General features: G+C 41.8%; 1 protein-coding gene across 1 annotated transcript in view; it reads right to left on the reverse strand.

Moving 5' to 3' along the window:
* The window catches only part of LOC141053040 (uncharacterized), a 69,253-nt gene that overhangs the window by 25,612 nt on the left and 21,553 nt on the right, over positions 1-22,088 (reverse strand). The window contains exon 7 of the mRNA XM_073550372.1: positions 17,255-18,478. Coding sequence (XP_073406473.1) covers positions 17,255-18,478 — 1,224 coding nt within the window. The remainder of the gene's footprint in view (positions 1-17,254; positions 18,479-22,088) is intronic.

Below are 22,088 nucleotides of genomic sequence, written 5' to 3' on the forward strand. Positions count from 1 at the left end.
GCCGCGCTCACCTACAGATACATATGGGTATGATTTTATCTCCATTTACTATAGTATTATTTTGGATAGATATTTATCTATCTACACATTATTTTTCTATCTGGAGTGTGTTAGCTCTGTTTTCTCATAGTGAGGGCCTATATACTATGTAATGAATGGCTCTCTTTGAGATTCTTTGCTTCATTTCTTATCACCCATTCTGTTATATATAGGGTGTTAGTAGCGGTTACCACATATGAGCCCTGTATGAGCAATTTGTTCTTTGTCTGTATTTTGTACATTTTGTCTAAAGAGTCTGTTACAATAAAGTGACTTTTTTACTCTACTTGCGGTCTTTATCTCCGTATTTTTTGTATAACTATGGTAGTTCTAATTATATGCTGTTGAATTGTTTTATTTAAAGCAGAAAGCATCTTCATACCCTCTTCTGAATGCGTAATAACATCTCTTAAATTAGTCATATTTAATTCCCAATTGATTACGTCTAAAAGTTTAGGGTTCCACTGAACTGTTTCTTGTATAACTTGATCAGGAGTTAGTAAGAATGTCTGATTTTCCCATCGTATTGTGGATTCATCCTTCAAACATCCCACAAAGGGAGTTTGCATATCTGGTATTATAGGGGTATCTGTTACCACACAAACTTCTTGTGAAGCTATTTCTACTAACAATTTGAATGTTATAGGTAAAACAGTGAATTCACAGATATTAACGTTATTTTGCAATAGACAAGGTTCATATACTGTAGAATGTAATCTGCAAATCTTTCCGTCCAAAGTATCCTCACATAAATTAAATCGTGTTCTATTGTTAACATCAATATACATACCATACATGGTAGGCATCCAAAACCATTGTGACCCTGGGGGCCCCAATAATAATGGTAATACAACATACCTACACATTATTTGTTGATTTGTTACATTGTATATACACTCACTGGCCACTTTATTAGGTACACCTGTCCAACTGTGTGTTAAGACTTAATTTCTAATCAGCCAATCACATGGCGGCAACTCAGTGCATTTAGGCATGTAGACATGGTCAAGACAATCTCCTGCAGTTCAAACCGAGCATCAGTATGGGGAAGAAAGGTGATTTGAGTGCCTTTGAACGTGGCATGATTGTTGGTGCCAGAAGGGCTGGTCTGAGAATTTCAGAAACTGCTGATCTACTGGGATTTTCACGCACAACCATCTCTAGGGTTTACAGAGAATGGTCCGAAAAAGAAAAAAAATCCAGTGAGCGGCAGTTCTGTGGCCGGAAATGCCATGTTGATGCCAGAGGTCAGAGGAGAATGGGCAGACTGGTTCGAGCTGATAGAAAGGCAACAGTGACTCAAATTGCCACCCGTTACAACCAAGGTAGGCAGAAGAGCATCTCTGAACGCACAGTGCGTCGAACTTTGAGGCAGATGGGCTACAGCAGCAGAAGACCACACTGGGTACCACTCCTCTCAGCTAAGAACAGGAAACTGAGGCTACAATTTGCACAAGCTCATCGAAATTGGACAGTAGAAGATTGGAAAAACGTTGCCTGGTCTGATGAGTCTCGATTTCTGCTACGACATTCGGATGGTAGGGTCAGAATTTGGCGTAAACATGAAAGCATGGATCCATCCTGCCTTGTATCAACGGTTCAGGCTGGTGGTGGTGGTGTCATGGTGTGGGGAATTTTTTCTGGGCACTCTTTGGGCCCCTTGGTACCAATTGAGCATCGTTGCAACGCCACAGCCTACCTGAGTATTGTTGCTGACCATGTCCATCCCTTTATGACCACAATGTACCCAACATCTGATGGCTACTTTCAGCAGGATAATGCGCCATGTCATAAAGCTCGAATCATCTCAGATTGGTTTCTTGAACATGACAATGAGTTTACTGTACTCAAATGGCCTCCTCAGTCACCAGATCTCAATCCAATAGAGCATCTTTGGGATGTGGTGGAACGGGAGATTCGCATCAGGGATGTGCAGCCGACAAATCTGCGCCAACTGTGTGATGCCATCATGTCAATATGGTCCAAAATCTCTGAGGAATGCTTCCAGCACCTTGTTGAATCTCTGCCACGAAGAATTGAGGCAGTTCTGAAGGCAAAAGGGGGTCCAACCCCTTACTAGCATGGTGTACCTAATAAAGTGGCCAGTGAGTGTATATATATAATATACCTTGACAACTTGTATCACTGCAATTCATTTTAGGGACTTCAATTTTTAACCATGAAGTTTTTGAAATTGTATTATTAAATACGGTCCTCCAAACTTTTTCATTCCCTGTATTACTCATTCGATTGGCCAGAGCCTCTATATCAAAACCATTTAAAGTTCCATTTACTGTACCATATGCTCCCATTAATGTATCATACCATGCTCGCTTCTTTCGAATGGGGCATGGGTGTGTGGGAGGAAAGGTAACTACAACTGAAACAACGGTTTTCCGAGATTGGGTACCAGTTTTTATACAGGATGTTGGGATTCTTTTCATATGTCCCGGATCAATCTTTGAAGCATTTGTTTGAATTATTCTTAAGTACCGTCTTAAGCTAGATACTCCTCCCCATCCGTCCTATTTGGCTTAGGGTTAATAGCTATTACCCTATTTGTCATATTGGCACATACTATTAGTTTAGTTCTATTTAGCTGAAAACTAAAATTCGTAGCATTTAGTCCTTTATCAGAATAATTAGCAAATACTGTCCAATTTATTCCAACATTTGGAGGTTTCATTAACAGTTTGTCTATGTCTTCCTCCCATCAAGCAATATTTTCTTCTGCTGCAACTTGTACAGTTCCAGTGCCATTCGTTAGCACTGTAAAAGGCCATGGTCGTCGTCCTGGATAGTCATAGGGTGGGGGTTCTTCATATAGCGGCCCATACATCCACGATGCTGTTGTGTTTATTAGCGTCAAGTTCACGTTGAATACCAATGTTCCATTATTTGATACATTATAAACATTCCAATCTCCAGGCCTTGGCAAGGGAGGCACCTGTTCTGTAGTCAACTTAACTCCGGGGGTCCATGTATCAACGACCCAACACAGCCCTCCAAGGATTCCAAGGCACCACTGTACAAGCATCTAAAATTTAAATAGTTATTCTCGCAAGTAACATTTTTCTTGTGGAATGTATTCCCACTTTTCCTGCCCTGGTCTCATGATCAATAGGGTATGGTCTTTCCCAATGGCAATAACCTCCGCCGCAGATGGCGGTCCTTGCCTATTTTGTACCCAAATTTTTGCTCCAACATTGGTCACATCAGATGACCCAAATCCTTTATCCCCCCTCATAGACAGTTCTAGAGGAGCTTGTCCTTCAATTGATTGAGCAAGATCAATTGGAATCACCAACATTTGAGCCATTTTCTGTCCTTTAGCAATAACCAATGGCTCTATTCCCAAATTTATTATGAGGACTTTAATCTCCCCTTGATAGTCAGCATCAATGACTCCTCCTACCACTACTGCCCCTTTTAGAGCAAAACTAGAGCGAGTGGCCAACTGACCATAATGTCCCTTGGGTATCTGACACCCTAATCCCATTAAGATTGGAACAGTCTTACCTGGAGGTACACCAATCGCTTCTATTGCACTAAGATCTAATCCCGCAGACAAAGGAGTTGCCCTCTCAGGGATTTTGGCATGTTGAGTTATCTTCCACCAGGTAATTGTATGTACCACATGTGCCTCATGTACTGTAAGGTTTGGTGTCAGCATCCTCATTAGTGGTGTCATGGAATCAGTATTAGGCCTGTTGTTAATGATTTGTAATGCCTCACTTAAATTGTCTCTCCACTGGCCATATTCTCCTTCTACACCGTGCACTTTCTTTAATGTGGATTTCAAGATCCCATTCATTCTCTCCACTAACCCTGCAGCTTGTGGATAGTATGGCATGTGATATACCCCTTGAATATTATGCTCATTAGCATAGTCTTTTACTTGTTGGCCAGTGAAGTGTGACCCATTGTCAGTTTGTATTTATAATGGAACACCATAATATTGGGTAATAATCTCTAAAGTCCTAAGTGTACTCCATTGTGTAGCTGCTTTGCAGGGGAAACCAATCAGTAGTCCTGAATGTGTATCTACAGCTGTACAAATGTATTTACATCCCCTGCTTTCACTGAGTGGACCAATAAAATCCTTCTGCCAAATTTGTGCAGGTAATTGACCCCTTGCTATGTGTCCCATTACTGTGTGTGGTACTTCTCGTTTCTGTGAATGTTGGCATATTGGACATTGTATAATGACTTGCTTAATTATGTCCATGGTTAAGGGGACACGTCTTTCTTGGGCCCACCTGTAAGTGGCCTTTTCTCCCAGGTGTCCACTTTTGTTGTGCGCCCAAACAGCTGTACCATGCAGCCATTTTTCTTTATCTTGATCAACTCCGAAGTTTGCCTAATGGCGGCGGCTTTATCTGCTTCAGAATTAAACAAACGGTCAAGTGAGTCAGCAGGCATATGTGCATCAACATGAAAACAGTAGTAGGTGTGGTTTGTACCATTTCTTCTATAAACTCCCACACCTCCTTACCATGGATGAGCCAATTATACTTTTTCCATCCCATCATCCAAGTTGCAAGTCCATTAGCTACAGACCATGAGTCTGTGAAGAGATGGCATTCCCTTCCTTGCTCAAAACTTAATGCCAAAAAGATAGCATACAATTCTGCATATTGACTACTTTTACCATGACCTCCCATGACCAGATGTTTTTCCAATCTGGGGTTATAAGCCACACTTTTCCAATGTCGTTTTCCATTGACATATCGGGCTGATCCATCTGTAAACCAAGCATGTTGCTGTTGCTGATCACTTAGATCTTCATACGATTTTCCCCATTTGACAGGAGATTCCTCTAACATAGTAGATTGTAAAGGGGACTTCACTCCCTCCCCTATCTCAGCTATTTTCTCATGAAGGGAGGCGATTCCGCCTTCACCTTTGCTCTTTCAGAAATATACCATTTCCATTTTATGATACTTTGTTCTTGTGCGTGTCCTACCCCATTTGTTTTAAGGTTAGATAATACCCATTGCATGATGGGTATTGCTGGTCTTAAAAGAACCTCATGTCCTAAAGTCAATTGTTCAGTTTCCACTAATGACCAATAGCAGGCCAACAATTGTTGTTCAAATGGAGTATATTTTTCTCCAGCATCGGGGAGTTTTCGATTCCAAAACCCTAAGGGGACTCTTTTTCCCCCTTGTTTCTGCCAAAGTGACCAATTGGCATACAAATTCTGCACTGATACATGTAATTCTACACTCCCCATCATCACTGGCCACAAATCTACAGCCTGTTGTATGGCTTCTTTTACCATTTCAAATGCAGTTTGTTGTTCCTCTCCCCAATGAAATTCATATTTCTTTCTAGTCACTTTATACAATGGAGCTAGCATCTGTCCCAAATGAGGTATATGTTGTCTCCAAAATCCAATATGTGATTGAGTTTCCTGCTTAGATTTAGGAGTAGGGAAATTGATTATTTTCTGTTTAGCTTTTGGCAAGATTTCCCTATGTCCTTTGTTCCACTGAATTCCTAAAAATTTTACAACTTGAGACGGTCCTTGGACCTTAGCATCATTAATCTCCCATCCCTTGTTTCGCATGTGAAATATCAATTTATACAACTGTTCCTTCACTGACTGTTCATAATTACCCTGTATCATTATATCATCGATATAATGTGAAAATTGCATTTCAGAGGGCAAAGGAAACGCATCCAGGTGTTCTGCCACCGTCCGGTGACAAATAGTAGGACTGTGTAGCCATCCTTGTGGCAACCTGGTAAAAGTGTATTGTCTTCCCAACCAGGTAAATGCGAATTGATCTTGAGCTTTTTCCTCTATGGGAATTGTAAAGAACGCATTAGCCAAATCAATCACTGCATACCAGGTACCGCTATGACTTTGCACATTTTCTACTATAGTAATAGTGTCTGGTACTGCAGCTGTTAGTGGGGGAGTATATTTGTTCAATTCTCTATAATCCACAGTCATACGCCAGGAGTCATCACTCTTTTTCACTGGCCAGACAGGATTGTTCCAAGCAGTGGTGGTTGTACGCATTACTCCAGCGTCAACCAAATTTTTGATTGTTTCAGTAATTTCCTTATGTCCTCCTGGAATTCGGTATTGTTTCATAGCTACCATTTTTGTAGCCGGGGGAACATGTATAGGTGGCATTTTCACTTTTCAAACTACCACAGGTCTCATTTGGATTTCACCTGTTCTGACTCCGAGGGAAAATTTTCCCTCAGCCAAATTTAGCGTCATCCCTTTCAAAACATCTATTCCCAAAATATATTCTGGTATAGGTACTACTAAAACTCGATAATTCCTTATTGGTAAATTACCTATTTTCAGGGCAACTTGTGTTTGGACCCCAGTGATAACTTGTCCTCCTAATCCTGCAATTTTAATTTTCAGACCTTTGAATTTGTTTGGATTTCCATAAATTAAGGTAGCCTCCGCCCCAGTATCAATTAATGTGGGAACCCTTTGTACATTGCCCCCTTTCCAATGGATACTTAAATTTACGTATGGACATTGATCACTTTTTATCCATACGGGGGCTTGGCTGGCTACCTATGATATCTCTTCATCACAATGTTTTCCCGTGGCTGCCTCATAGGCATTCTTGCCCCAACCATCACTTACCCGAGTAGCTACTGCTGCAGCCAGTTCCTCCCAAAGATAGACTGTTTTAAAGTCTTCCCATGACACTTTCTCAGGTGCTGTTGGAATTTTAACAGCTTTCTCCTTCTCTTGACCAACTTCTTTTTTAGCATCCACCTTTTTAGCAGACAACACTTTCTGCCTATATAATCTCCACAATTCACCTGTCTGTTTTCCATCTACAGATTCTTTACTCATTCCAGCTTTCAATAATGCCTGGAACATTTCCCTCCGGGATACCCGATCCGGATTAGAGGGGTTCCCTTCTTTCTTCCATTCTGAATTATAGGGTTTACTATTACCTGGGTGTGTTTGGGAGGGATTTTGAGGAGAGGATGCCTGGGCTGCAGCTTTCCAGTCACCCATATCCTGCAACTCCCTCATTCGAATAATCACTCTACTCACTGGTTCTCCTGTCACTGCCACTGTTAAGGTCAATATCACAGCTTTATATGCAGGAGGAGCAGTCTTTACCAACCGACTCCTCATGCTTGCAGTCATTGGATACTCTGTATATTCTTCTTCTACAGCTAACACTAAAACTGCACTCCGCATAGCTTCTTTCAATCTTTCAATACCATCACGGAGAGTATACCTTGGTTTATCATTGACTGGTATGTCAGCCTCCGTAGGATATTTATCCATTATAGCTCTGGCTACAATAATTACAATATTTTGCAATTGTTCTTGATTCTCCTTGAAATAATTTTTGAAATATCTCTGGATCACAGGATCCCGGGAAAGAGTAACAAATTAAGTGATGTCCTGAAAATCTAGTTTTATCCCTGTTCCTCCAAAATCATGCATCCTAACTAACCAAGCAATTTCTGACTCTCCTGGCCATTGTTTAAACTGAGTTAGAATGCTGTCTACCTCATTTTGAGTATAATCTTCGGTGGAGACTCTGGTTCGGGTATGGGGGACACTTCGGTCTACCATAAGGGGTGTCCGTCAGCCTCAAATTGAAGCTGGCCAGCTGCATCACGGGCTTGTTGCCGGATTATTTCATTTTCCGTGCGTTCCATACGCCTTTGAATTGGATTAGCTTTTACTTTTGATGAACCCTTTGGGGGATCAATAACAGGGGCTGGTGGGTTCTCCCAGTCATCTGAAGAAGAGGTATCCCACACATCCCCATCCCATTTATCTGGGTCCCAATTTACAGATGCAGTGGCTATGCTTTTATAAACTTTTTGATGATTTTTCCTTTCCGCTTACGATATATATTTTGAGCAACCTTTATAGCAACTTTTTCTGCTACATTCTGATAGTGTTCCAACTTATCTTTAAGCAGACGGTTATTACAATCCAGCACCACTTTCTGCCCACCTAACTCTATAACTTTTTGTTCCAACTGAGAACATTTTCTCTGCATCTGTTGATTCCTCTCATGCATCGCGCGATATGCACTGAGCAGGATCCAGGTTCGTCGCCCAAGCGACACTACATCACCCGCCTTTGCGGGGACCCCCCTGAGTACTTCAACAACATCAGTAGGTTCACTACCTTTGAGCTTACTCGACCATTGTTCTGCTAGCCCAGAGCTACTCAATTCATGTGCCAGTATATCATAGGGTGCCGTGGTCCAGCCAGGCACCTCTACAACATCATCTTGTTTTTCTTTTCGTTTCCTAAACATTGTCACTATTATTGGCAAAAAAAAAGTGCCAACTATATATTTGTGATAACAAAACTGTGTTTAAAGAAAAATCCTGCCGACTACGCCAATTTATGTCTTATTGAGTCAATATGATTGACTTATGGTCCTTACATACGTAGTGCTCACTAATATACTAATTAGGCAAGAGACAAAAAGTCTGTGCTCAGTAAAACAATAGTATATTATTCTATTGAAATCAGAGATATTAATGAATTAACATATAAATTTGCACATGAATTTTAGCAGCACTAGTCTAACATTACATGATCAATACATCATCTATTCATAGAAAGTAAGCATCAATATATTACCGGATATTGTAGCATCACTCCTCTATCGGGGGACTCGATTGGCGAGGAAATATCCCGTAAAACTCCATCACAGAAGATATGCGTCCATAAGTCTCCTGGAACGTCCCTGCTCGCCAGTGGAAATTCCCTCGGTTATATACAAACTGTTCCTAGATATGAATCTAGTCCTGCGCACTACAACTTCTACAAGTAATGTTTACACAAGCTGTACAGCTGCGCAGTGAACATTTCAACTCGTGCTCTGCTCGTGTTACGCAAGCGCTGTATGGTTGTTTTTCACATTCCTGCTGCATGTCCTAATCATGTACTCAGAGAGGTCATTCAGCGGTCAAATCCCCAGTCTCTTGTAATGTTGTACTGAATACTTTTGAAAAGGAATAATAAGACCCGTGATCACCTACCTACCATCTGGATACCTTTTCTAATATCAATCATACATCATTCATATCACATAAGTATCACAAAACCCTCATCTAATTTTTAGTCAGGGACATATAAAAAAAAACATGAAATGAAATGGTTTACTGTATGTAAACCATGTGTCATTTCATGTCGGGTTGGGGAATGATTTAACAGAAGCCGGCATTTGAATTAGTGGCTATTCTGCTATGAAGAACTCTATGAAATATAAATATATATAGGTTTGTCTCAATGACATGTATGTATATATATATATATATACACTCACTGGCCACTTTATTAGGTACACCTGTCCAACTGTGTGTTAAGACTTAATTTCTAATCAGCCAATCACATGGCGGCAACTCAGTGCATTTAGGCATGTAGACATGGTCAAGACAATCTCCTGCAGTTCAAACCGAGCATCAGTATGGGGAAGAAAGGTGATCTGAGTGCCTTTGAACGTGGCATGATTGTTGGTGCCAGAAGGGCTGGTCTGAGAATTTCAGAAACTGCTGATCTACTGGGATTTTCACGCACAACCATCTCTAGGGTTTACAGAGAATGGTCCGAAAAAGAAAAAAAATCCAGTGAGCGGCAGTTCTGTGGCCGGAAATGCCATGTTGATGCCAGAGGTCAGAGGAGAATGGGCAGACTGGTTCGAGCTGATAGAAAGGCAACAGTGACTCAAATTGCCACCCGTTACAACCAAGGTAGGCAGAAGAGCATCTCTGAACGCACAGTGCGTCGAACTTTGAGGCAGATGGGCTACAGCAGCAGAAGACCACACTGGGTACCACTCCTCTCAGCTAAGAACAGGAAACTGAGGCTACAATTTGCACAAGCTCATCGAAATTGGACAGTAGAAGATTGGAAAAACGTTGCCTGGTCTGATGAGTCTCGATTTCTGCTGCGACATTCGGATGGTAGGGTCAGAATTTGGCGTAAACAACATGAAAGCATGGATCCATCCTGCCTTGTATCAACGGTTCAGGCTGGTGGTGGTGGTGTCATGGTGTGGGGAATTTTTTCTGGGCACTCTTTGGGCCCCTTGGTACCAATTGAGCATCGTTGCAACGCCACAGCCTACCTGAGTATTGTTGCTGACCATGTCCATCCCTTTATGACCACAATGTACCCAACATCTGATGGCTACTTTCAGCAGGATAATGCGCCATGTCATAAAGCTCGAATCATCTCAGATTGGTTTCTTGAACATGACAATGAGTTTACTGTACTCAAATGGCCTCCTCAGTCACCAGATCTCAATCCAATAGAGCATCTTTGGGATGTGGTGGAACGGGAGATTCGCATCAGGGATGTGCAGCCGACAAATCTGCGCCAACTGTGTGATGCCATCATGTCAATATGGTCCAAAATCTCTGAGGAATGCTTCCAGCACCTTGTTGAATCTCTGCCACGAAGAATTGAGGCAGTTCTGAAGGCAAAAGGGGGTCCAACCCCTTACTAGCATGGTGTACCTAATAAAGTGGCCAGTGAGTGTATATATACACACCTATATATATGCATTCTATGTGTCTATATCTATTCTTTCGTTTCTGTTAGAAACCCTGCCATAGGGCTCCATTATATGTCCATTTTGCAAGCCGGCGAGAAAATCTCGGCATACGGATGCCATACGGATTACATACGGATGCTGAAATGCGCAAAATACGCGACCACCCCTTGCTTACGGATGACATACGGAGCACTATTTAGGGGTCATTCATCTGTATTACGCATGTAAACTACGGACCGTATTTTGCGTCAGTTAGTGTGACCCTGGCTTTAGACTCTGAAAGTCTTTCATACACTGACCAGGTTTGTCAGGGCAGGTGTCACGCTGATAAATGTCCTTTCGTATCCCCTTTCTGTAATATACTTTTTTGCGTCTTTACTCTCTTTGCAGTTTGAGGGGCCACACTGGGGAAATGTTGCCCCGGTACAACAGCTCTGGAAGTACTGGGGTCTGGTCCTTTCTGAATGCCAAATATTAGGGCCTTGATCACTACTTCCTGGAACTTAAGGAAAGTCCTGGTCAAGTCTACACTTTGTCACAGCACAAAGGTGTTGTACACTGCCATTTATATGATGTGCACGGCCAGCTTCTTGTACCACACCCTGGCTTTGCTCACGGCAATGTACGGCTGGAGTACTTGATCAGAGATCAACTTTCATGTTCTTGTTGTACTCAATGTAGTGCAGCGGTATCCACACTGAGCAGTGATGAGGCAGTGACCCAGCAAAATTCAAAACAAAAGTCTCTTTTATATTCAACTCACAGCAAAACACAGCACACAATATCCTCCAGATTGCAGCCAGGAACCATATCCTCTGGATTGTAGTCAATAAACACGCCAGTCCTCCTCCGGTTTAAAACCGGGCACAAGACAGTCCACCTCTGGATCGCAGCCGGGCACAGGACAATCTACCTCCGAAACCGGTTTTCGTGGGTGACTGCACCACCGTGTACGCTGTGGGTGCCAGGCCTTTCAGCTCCGCTTGCCTGTGTTGCCTCACACAGGTGGATCTCTGCAGAGCTTTCTGCTCTGCATGCTTTCCAGACCAAACTAACACTGACACACCCAAACCCTTTGCTGCAGGGCTTGTAACTGGAATCTGTGACTTTGGGCCACATGGAAAACCCGAATTGGGAATGAAACGGACTGCACCACTGCCATCTGTAGTCTGTTTCACAACACAAAACCCAGAGCAGGTTTTCCCTTAATCTGCCTTGGACAACTAGCATGTCCAAGACCCACACTTACTTTTACCTTGCATTGCAATCACAGCTACGCCTGTGACTACAATGCACTCTTATGGCCTCAATACGCCTCTGTGCACATCCTGGGAGGAAAACAGCGACGCCTACATGTAACTCCAGTCACTGCCTCACACTCAGTACAGTGTGGTTTGCAGACCTGTGCAGAGGTACATCGTACAATGCTGTGGGTGCTGCCATCACCATGTATGGTGGTCAAGAAACGGACAGTACTGTAGGCTACAGTTGCTCGCGCAGAGAGGGACTTGAACAATGGGATGCTGGTATAAAAGTTATCTACGTAGAAGTTATAACCTTAATCCCACACAATTTTCCCGCTTCCAGGACAGAGTGGCATTCATGGAATTGAATCCAGGTGTCCTTCCCTTCATGAACTCTAAACTTATGGGTGTACCCTGAAGTACTGTCACATAGATTGTACAGCTTAATTCCATACCTGGCTCTCTTACTGGGCAGATATTGCCGGAATCTGAGCCTCCCCTTAAAAAGGATTAGGGACTCATCCACACAGATGTCCCTTTGGGGGTTGTACACCTGAGCAAACTTGTTTCTGAAGCGCTCATCATGGACAGGACATTGTGCATTATCACTGTAATGCAAGAATTTGTGGATGGCTTCAAAGGGTGTCAGTGCCATAGCCATGTGGAACAGTGGAGAGTTATACAAAACGTCAACACTCCAATATTGCTGAATTTATGGCTGCTTCACTATCGAACACATAGCACATGCACAGCTCCACTCTGTACACATCATATATGCACTGCTCCACTTCGTACATATACTAGTCTTTTTCATACAAACCATACACACACAGCTGTAAACCTGTAAGTTGAGGGCAATTATCTCTTTCTTTCCTTTGGGTTACTTAGATAAGACCCTATTGCGCTTTTTGCATTTTATATACCTTATACATCATGCATGCATACAGTTGTGGCCAAAAGTATTGACACCCCTGCAATTCCGTCAGATAATTCTCAGTTTCTTCCTGAAAATGATTGCAAACACAAATTCTTTGGTATTATTATCTTCATTTATTTTGTCTTAAATGAAAAAACACAAAAGAGAATGAAGCAAAAAGCAAAACATTGATCATTTCACACAAAACTCCAAAAATGGGCCAGACAAAAGTATTGGCACCCTCAGCTTAATACTTGGTTGCACAACCTTTAGCCAAAATAACTGCGACCAACCGCTTCCGGTAACCATCAATGAGTTTCTTACAATGCTCTGCTGGAATTTTAGACCATTCTTTGGCAAAGTGCTCCTGGTCCCTGATATTTGAAGGGTGCCTTCTCCAAACTGCCATTTTTAGATCTCTCCACAGGTGTTCTATGGGATTCAGGTCTGGACTCATTGCTGGCCACCTTAGAAGTCTCCAGTGCTTTCTCTCAAACCATTTTCTAGTGCTTTTTGAAGTGTGTTTTGGGTCATTGTCCTGCTGGAAGACCCATGACCTCTGAGGGAGACCCAGCTTTCTCACACTGGGCCCATTATGCTGCAAAATTTGTTGGTAGTCTTCAGACTTCATAATGCCATGCACACGGTCAAGCAGTCCAGTGCCAGAGGCAGCAAAGCAACCCCAAAACATCAGGGAACCTCCGCCATGTTTGACTGTAAGGACCGTGTTCTTTTCTTTGAATGCCTCTTTTTTTCTCCTGTAAACTCTATGTTGATGCCTTTGCCCAAAAAGCTCTACTTTTGTCTCATCTGACCAGAGAACATTCTTTCAAAACATTTTAGGCTTTTTCAGGTAAGTTTTAGCAAACTCCAGCCTGGCTTTTTTATGTCTCGGGGTAAGAAGTGGGGTCTTCCTGGGTCTCCTACCATACAGTCCCTTTTCATTCAGACGCCGACGGATAGTACGGGTTGACACTGTTGTACCCTCGGACTGCAGGGCAGCTTGAACTTGTTTGGATGTTAGTCGAGGTTCTTTATCCAACATCCGCACAATCTTGCGTTGAAATCTCTCGTCGATTTTTCTTTACCATCCACATCTAGGGAGGTTAGCCACAGTGCCATGGGCTTTAAACTTCTTGATGACACTGCGCACGGTAGACACAGGAACATTCAGGTCTTTGAGATTGCTCATGCTTCCTCACAATTTGGTTTCTCAAGTCCTCAGACAGTTCTTTGGTCTTCTTTCTTTTCTCCATGCTCAATGTGGTACACACAAGGACACAGGTTGAGTCAACTTTAATCCATGTCAACTGGCTGCAAGTGTGATTTAGTTATTGCCAACACCTGTTAGGTGCCACAGGTAAGTTACAGGTGCTGTTAATTACACAAATTAGAGAAGCATCTCATGATTTTTTGAACAGTGCCAATACTTTTGTCCACCCTCTTTTTTATGTTTGGTGTGGAATTATATCCAATTTGGCTTTAGGACAATTCTTTTTGTGTTTTTTCATTTAAGACAAATTAAATGAAGATAATAATACCAAAGAATTTGTGCTTGCAATCATTTTCAGGAAGAAACTGTGTATTATCTGACACAATTGCAGGGGTGTCAATACTTTTGGCCACAACTGTAGCTCCTCTCCATATAATCACTACAAGAAAAGCGCAGCTCCGTACACATCGTAGACGAACAGCTCCATTCACATCATATAAAAAGTAGGAACTTCCAAAAATCAACCATTTTAATAGTTTATTAAAATGGTACACATATGAGACTGCACTCTGAAGTGTTCCTCATTTTTACTGTTTTCCCTTGGCACTTGCTCTTCAATGTAGTATAGGAACAATATAGATGGTGAATCCCAGTGCGGTGGTAATGGAACACCGTTATTACTTCCTCTCATGTTAGAAGACCAGATTAATACCCTACTGAGGACCTGCTGAGCAAGGCAGTGTAGAAATAGCATTGCGCATGCTCACACCATTCAGTGACAAAGGACCTACAATACACCTGTTATAAAAGCATTTTATCTTTCACTGCACTTGCCCAACCAACATCTTCAAAGCTAATGGTGGACATAACCAGTAAGTAAGTAGGTAAAAACACCCAACAACAACGACAAAGAACTTTGTGGGGTAACTACTGAAAAGCATTACATGCATTTAGACATTTAAACTTTACACATAGGAAACAACGGACTTTAATTTCGGAATGTGGGAAAACCTCTTTAAATCAAATATTGTAGCCTTCTCATTGAGCACTGCATGCATCTTTAACATATATTTTATTTTTAGTAAAGATGTGATCTTTTTACCACTCTTCCCATAGAAGTACCCTCACCAGTTTTGACTATGTGTTTTGATCTCCTCAGATATATTATTACTAGTGATGAATGAGTATACTTATTGCTTGGGTTTTCCCGAGCATGCTCGGGTGGTCTCTGAGTATTTTGGTGTGCTTGGAGATTTAGCTTTCGTTGTCTCAGCTGCATGATTTGCGACTGCTAGACAGTTTGAATACATGTGTGGAGATTGCCTGTTTGTTAAGGAATTCCCACATGTATTCAGCCTGTCAACAAGTCGTAAATCATGCAGCTGAGACAATGAAAACTAAATCTCCGAGCACGCCAAAATACTCAGAAAACACCCGAGCAACGATGCTACTCGCCCATCACTAGTTATTACCTCTGCACTAGAGTTTTTACTATGTCTTGTATCTGATCCCTCCTCGCCATGGATACAACCAAAATTTTCTACTCTATATGCCTCAAGAAATGGAGAGTTCACCCCTCTTCGTCATCCCTTTTTGGTAATATGGATTGTTTCAGCGAATTTCTCATAATTCGGTTCCAATTACGATTGGCAGCAAATATTGTTTTTGCAAAATTTGCCGAACACAGCCAAATGTCATTGGAGTCAATGGGAGCAGAAATGAACGAATATGTTCGGAACCGATCAAACATAAAATCAGCACGAATAGGTTAACAATATGGCACGAGTACGGCAAATTCAGATTCGGCAACCGATTCCAAACATATACGCTCAACTCTATTAGTGAGTACCACCTCAAGCGGTTTCTATAAGGGCTATCCAGAATATCCACTATAGAAATTCCTAAAAAAGTCTAGGATCCAAAGTTTAATTTTTTTTTTGTCTACAAGAGTGTCTCTGATGTAGGCAAAGTCATTGCTCTGAATACATCAACTATTATACTCTATTGGCTGATTGTAAATGTGGTCCAAGCCAAACTAAATTAAGTCAAGGGCCCGCGACCACAGGGGTTTGATCCAAAAGAGTTCTTAAAGAACTCAACTCAGTTATTACTGTGCCCCTGTTCATAATTTTTTTGGAGACTCTATTGACCAGCACAATGTCAAGGAACTGGTAAAAGGCTAATGGATTACCAATTTTTAAAAAGAAAAATAGAAATCAAATTTCAGAATTGTGACACTGTAAACATTAAATATAAAACTTTTTCAAAAAGGGCGTTTGGTTTTCCAAGGGTAATTCTAGACCAGTAAGCTTAACATCCATTGTGGGAAAATGTTTGAGATTGTCTCTCGTATGTGACGAATGGGTAAATGCAGGATACTAGGTTCAGAAAATATCATTTGTAATAGGAAAGAAAGCTTGCTTAAAGACCAAATCCAGATTCTTATGGTAAATAATTGCTACACTGAGTGGGCCCCTGCTATAGGTGTTATACCTGAAGGTTGACTGCTGCATTTACAAGTATTCAACATATATAGTGGGCAGTAAAACTAGGAGAGTCACTTGAAGAAAAGATTCTGGGTGTACTTGTAGATCAGTCTATATAACAGTATGCAATGTCAATCAGCTACTTACAAGGCCAGCAGGATATTGTCATGAATTAAAAAAGAGGCATGGACTGACGGGACAGAGACATAATACTGCCACATTAAAAACCATTAGCGCAACTACATATAGAATATTCAGTTCAGTTCTGGGCATCAGTTCATAGAAAGGATGCCCTAGAGTTACAAAAAGTACAAAGAAGTATCATAAAACTGATAAGTGCCATGGAGGATCTTAATTATGAGAAAATAAATATATTTACATTTAAAAAGTCATGAGAAAAGACATCTAAGGGTGGCCCATGCAAAAAAATGGCAAGAAGTTGATCCATGTTAAAACCCGTTCAAAAGACAAGGGAGCATTCCCTCCATTTGGAGAAGGAAACACTGCACTCTGCAGAGGAGACAAGTTCTCAATACTATGATAACGATAAACCTGTGGAATAGTCTACCTCAGTAGCTGGTCAATGATTTAAAAAAAGGCTTAGAAGATTCAATCATCTGATCATTCAGAGTTGGTTCCTATGTCTTTTGTAGACTTAGACTTGTGAGTTTACTTTCTTTTCCTTGTTATTGTTGATAAAATGATTTAGACAAACCAAGTAAATTGCTACTCCCCTGTGTGAATTCTTTGATGTTGACGAAGATGTGATTTGAGGGTAAAATATTTCCCACAGTCTGAACATGAAAATGACTTCACACCTGTATGACTTTTCTGATGTGTAACAAGACTTGATTTTGCGGTAAAACACTTCCCACATTCTGAACATGAAAATGGTCTCTCCTTTTTGTGACTTCTCTGATGTCTAAGAAGTGTTGATTTAACCATAAAACGTTTCCCACATTCTGAACATGAATATGGCTTCTCTCCTGTGTGAGTTCCCAGATGTGTAAGAAGATATGAATTATGGCTAAAACATTTCCCACATTCTGGACATGAATATGGCTTCTCCACTGCATGAATTCTCTGGTGTCTAATCAGTTGGCCTTTCTCTGTAAAATATTTCCCACATTCTGAACATGAAAATGGCTTCTCCCCCGTGTGATATCTCTGATGGGTAAGAAGATATGATTTTCGGTTAAAACATTTTCCACATTCTAAACAAGAAAATGGTTTCTCACCTGTGTGAATTCTTTGATGGGTAAGAAAATATGATTTATGGTTAAAACATTTCCCACATTCTAAACAACTGTATGGTTTCTCCCCTGTGTGAATTCTTTGATGTGTAAGAAAAGATGATTTACGGTTAAAACACTTCCCACATTCTAAACAAGAAAATGGCTTCTCCCCTGTGTGAATTTTCTGATGAGTTAGAAGATAGGATTGATAGTTAAAACATTTTCCACATTCTAAACAAGTATATGGCTTCTCACCAGTATGAACTCTCACATGTGTAAGTAAATCGGCTTTCCACTTAAAACATTTCCCACATTCTGAACATGAAAATGGCTTCTCCTCTGTATGAATTTTTTGATGCTGAAGAAGATGTGATTTGTGGCTAAAATATTTCCCACATTGGGAACAGGAAAATGGTTTTTCTCCAGTGTGAGTTCTCTGATGCCTAACAAGACCCGACTTAATGCCATAACATTTCCCACATTCAGAACATGAAAATGGCTTCTCCCCTGTATGAGTTCTCTGATGTATAGCTAAAACTGATTTATACTTGAAATATTTTCCACATTCTGAACATGAAAATGCATTCTCCTCTGTATGAGTTTTTTGATGTTCAGCATTCCTTCTGTAAGTTTTATTTTGCCTGTTGAATAGGACCTGTTGAAAAGGATCAGATGAAAGCTCATTGCTGTGAATGTCTGAAAATACATCTGGGATAATGGCAAGCTCTTCACAAGATGTATCTGGTGTGATGTCATGATCTTCTGCTTTAAATTCTGAAAACATCAGATGTGCTTCTGAACTTCTGGTAAAGTCGTCTGCCAGGAATAAAACTGATTTGATTATTTTTCAATTTGATTTAAATAATTTACTATAATTAATGCTATTATGTTTTATAACAATATAATATAAGGACCTTGGTCCACAGAATGGTCTACAGGTAATACAATGTTTCTTGGGATTTGCTAATTACTTCTTTCAATTTTACTCCCATTTCTTGTATCAGATGGCTCCCAATGATGAAATGTAACGAAGAAAACTGTCAATTCAAAGAACTTAAAAAAACTTTTTTAGAGCAAAAACTGACCTTGTCCTCTGTCTCAACCTAATCTCTCAAAGTCTTCTGCTTGGAAGTGATGCAAATTGTCTCTTCAGAGAGGAAGAGGACTAGAACTCTAGTGCCACCTATTGGAAGTAGCAATCCTAACAGTCTTGTCTCTTCAGAGAGGAAGAGGACTAGAACTCTAGTGCCACCTATTGGAAGTAGCAATCCTAACAGTCAATGTCGACCCTTTAACGAACCTTGTCACATGACTTAGGATAAAAGCCAAACCAAAATCTCAATTTGCAGACACTGTGTTTCAGGGTACTGCCCCTCGTCAGTGCAAAGTGTGAGATCTGGTCTGGCTGTGGGAGAGGAGTCTGACCGATATCCAAGAAGTATTGTTTCTCCTTGCAAAGATTGACATGCTAAGTATGCTGAGATGAGGAGACTTGAAGCCGCAATGCTTCTCTGGGAAATATGCAAATTGTCGTCTTCCTCTCTGAAGAGACAATTCACATATTTCCGAGAGGAGCATTGTGGCTTTAAGTCTCCTCATCTCCGCATGCTTAGCATGTCAATCTCCGCAAGGAGAAATGATACTTCTTGGATGCGTGGTAGTGAAAATACTATTTGTGTCACACTGTTCTGTCCCACAATGGAGAAAGGAAAACTTTGCCTAAGGACAGTCAAAATGTTTGCTGATCATTCCTGTTCTGCTACTTTGATATGTACAATTTTTCCTTGTAGACGAGAATGTGACATTGAATGCCAAATTATCCCAACAGACTTGTTCTCAGCTCATCATTAGTCATATTTAACTTTGGCCTAGCACTTTGAATTCAATGGCAAATTAAATGAGTAAATAGTATTTTGGGAGAACTTTCTTCAAAATTTAGTTCCTTTCCAATGTGAGAACTGGATGAGGTCATTTCTGTGGGTTCTCCTACAAAAATAACACTAAAGCCTCACCATTTCTATTGTTTATGCACAGCATTCTCTTGTATGTTGTCCAAACAGTGCAAGTACCGACAGTGGACTCTGTTCTCAACTTTCTTCTACTCCAGTAGGACACAAAGAACTGTGCGTAGAGGTCTAGCCCTTCTCAAGACAGTCATGAATTCTAGCTACAAAGTAACTCCGAGATTTATGGATTCCTATACGATTGTAAAGAAGGTCAATCTGGTGAGATTCCACCATATTTGCAGTTCACCAATTTTTTTCTCAAGCCACTGATTCTCAGTCGAATCTCTAAAAGTGCCTATGTTACCTTTGACACCTTTTGAAAATCAAAGAACAATTTTGGATGTAAGATATACAGAGGAAAACTATTTTATCTTGAAGATTTTAAAAATGATGTTCTAGAGGAAAAATCTTGAGAATATTATAGGGGTTGTACACTCCTATTTTTAATTCCAAGTATGCTATATAACATAAAATAATTAAGCATACTTACCTTACTGACTGCCCCAAAACACCTTTTCCAATGCACCCCTGGTACCCTCATGCTCTCTGTACTTAGTCTTACAACCCGCCAAGCAGGTCACCTCTGTAGCCAGCCACTGACAGCAGCGGCGACCACTGCTTCTCTGCTGTGACCAGTAATTGGCTGTAGCAATCATATGACTGTACTTTCAGAACAGAATGTTGTTTTTTTTGTAGCAGCGGGAAACAACTTGCATTTCAATAAATGCCAATTGAAACTTTGGGTTAATCCATATAAACAAACCTGTGAACAAACCTTTAAATAAAGAAGGTGTGACTGGTGGGTGTGAGCCAGGGGGTTGTGGCCCCACTGTGCCACAAATCAGACTACCTGGGAAGGGGCGTGACTAAGACAGCTGCCTTTGTTTTCACTGGGGCCTCTGATGGTGAGGTCAGGCTTGTGCTGCAGGCAGCTGCCACTCCAGGGTGGTGTCTGGCTGTGGCTGCTGATCCCACTTGGGAAGACGGTGGTACGGCTGAGACACTGGCAGGCTGGCACGGCAGAGACACAGGGCAAGCTGGCACAGGGCAGACAACTACGACTGGGACACAGGATGGGCAGGCGTGGTGCATGAAGGAACAGGTAGAGACCTGTTCACACAGCGGGTGCTGGTATTGGAACAGACAGGAGGGAGTGGAGTATAACGGAACAGGTTTGGACCTGTTCACACAGGAGGTGCAGGTACAGACACAGGCAGGAAGGAATGGAGAATGAAGGAAAAGGTTTGGACCTGTTCAAACAGGAGAAGAACCGGAAGACTGTGGGGAAGAGCTGGAGAGCAGCAAGAGGTTCTGCAGCAGCAGAACCAGAACCGCAAGAGTACGGAGCACAAAAGAGTACAAAGCAAGAAGAGTCGCCAGAGAGCGGCGCACAGGCAGCGCGCTGAAAGAGTGCGGCGTACAGGCAGAGTGCCTCAAGAGTGCGGAGTGCAGGCAGAGTGCGGAGTACAGGCAGCGTGCAGCAAGAGTGCGGAGTACAGGCAGAGCCGCAAGAGGTTCTGCAGCAGCAGAACCAGAACTAAGCAGAGAGAGAGAACACAAGGAAAGACACAGCAAGGAAAGAAGTCAAAGACAAGGAGACTGACAGACCGAGGTAGGACAGAGTTCAGACAGGGTAACAGTACGAGAGAAGGTACAGGGCCCAGGACACAGGGAACAGAGTATACACAGATACTAAGCAAGGCTAGGAGCTACAGCACAAAGACCAGGAATTACTGCCTCCTGGAAGGCGCAGGTCTGCTAGGACAGAGACACAGAGACCAGGATATTGTGCCTCCTGGAGGGCAGACAGAAGTACTAGGCAAGGTACAGAGACACAGAGGTTAGCAATAAAGCCTCCAGAGAAGGTGAGACATAGGACAGGGCCTGGCTTACTCAGCAGCAAGAAACTGAGTTAACACATTGCACTGGCCCAGTTCTGTGGGTGGAGCAGCCCTTAATACTAGAGGGCTCTTGGTAATTGGTCAGAGACACTTTAGCCAGGTGTTGTGAACTAACTCGATTTGACTTCTGAGTCGGGGCTCCCTCTGGTGGTTACTGTGGGTAGTGGAGCTGGCCGAAGTCTGCCACCTGACGACGATGATTGGAAATCAGGGGTTACTGACTGGAGTATTTAAGTGAGCAGGCTTCCTTCAGTGGCTGCTGGTGATTAGTTTTCTTCCTGTGCATTCTGAGGTCTGCTGTCTCCTGCCTGATCCTGCATTTTTCAGTTAAGTTGTTAATTTGCTAATCCTTTGCATCTGATCTGGTTTTGCCTTTCTGCTTTGCTGTGAGGGTTCAGTGTGCTCCCTGCTGGGGCACTGCTGGACCCCGCTCCATATGTTACAGCTTGTGTCAGTTTGTTCAGCCCCCTGTTATATTAGTCTCTTTTGCTTTGCTGCCAGTTCATACCAGAATGCTGA

Source organism: Dendrobates tinctorius, unplaced genomic scaffold, assembly GCF_039654945.1.
Source record: "Dendrobates tinctorius isolate UK_male_01 unplaced genomic scaffold, ASM3965494v1 ptg000164l, whole genome shotgun sequence".
Lineage (NCBI taxonomy): Eukaryota > Metazoa > Chordata > Amphibia > Anura > Dendrobatidae > Dendrobates > Dendrobates tinctorius.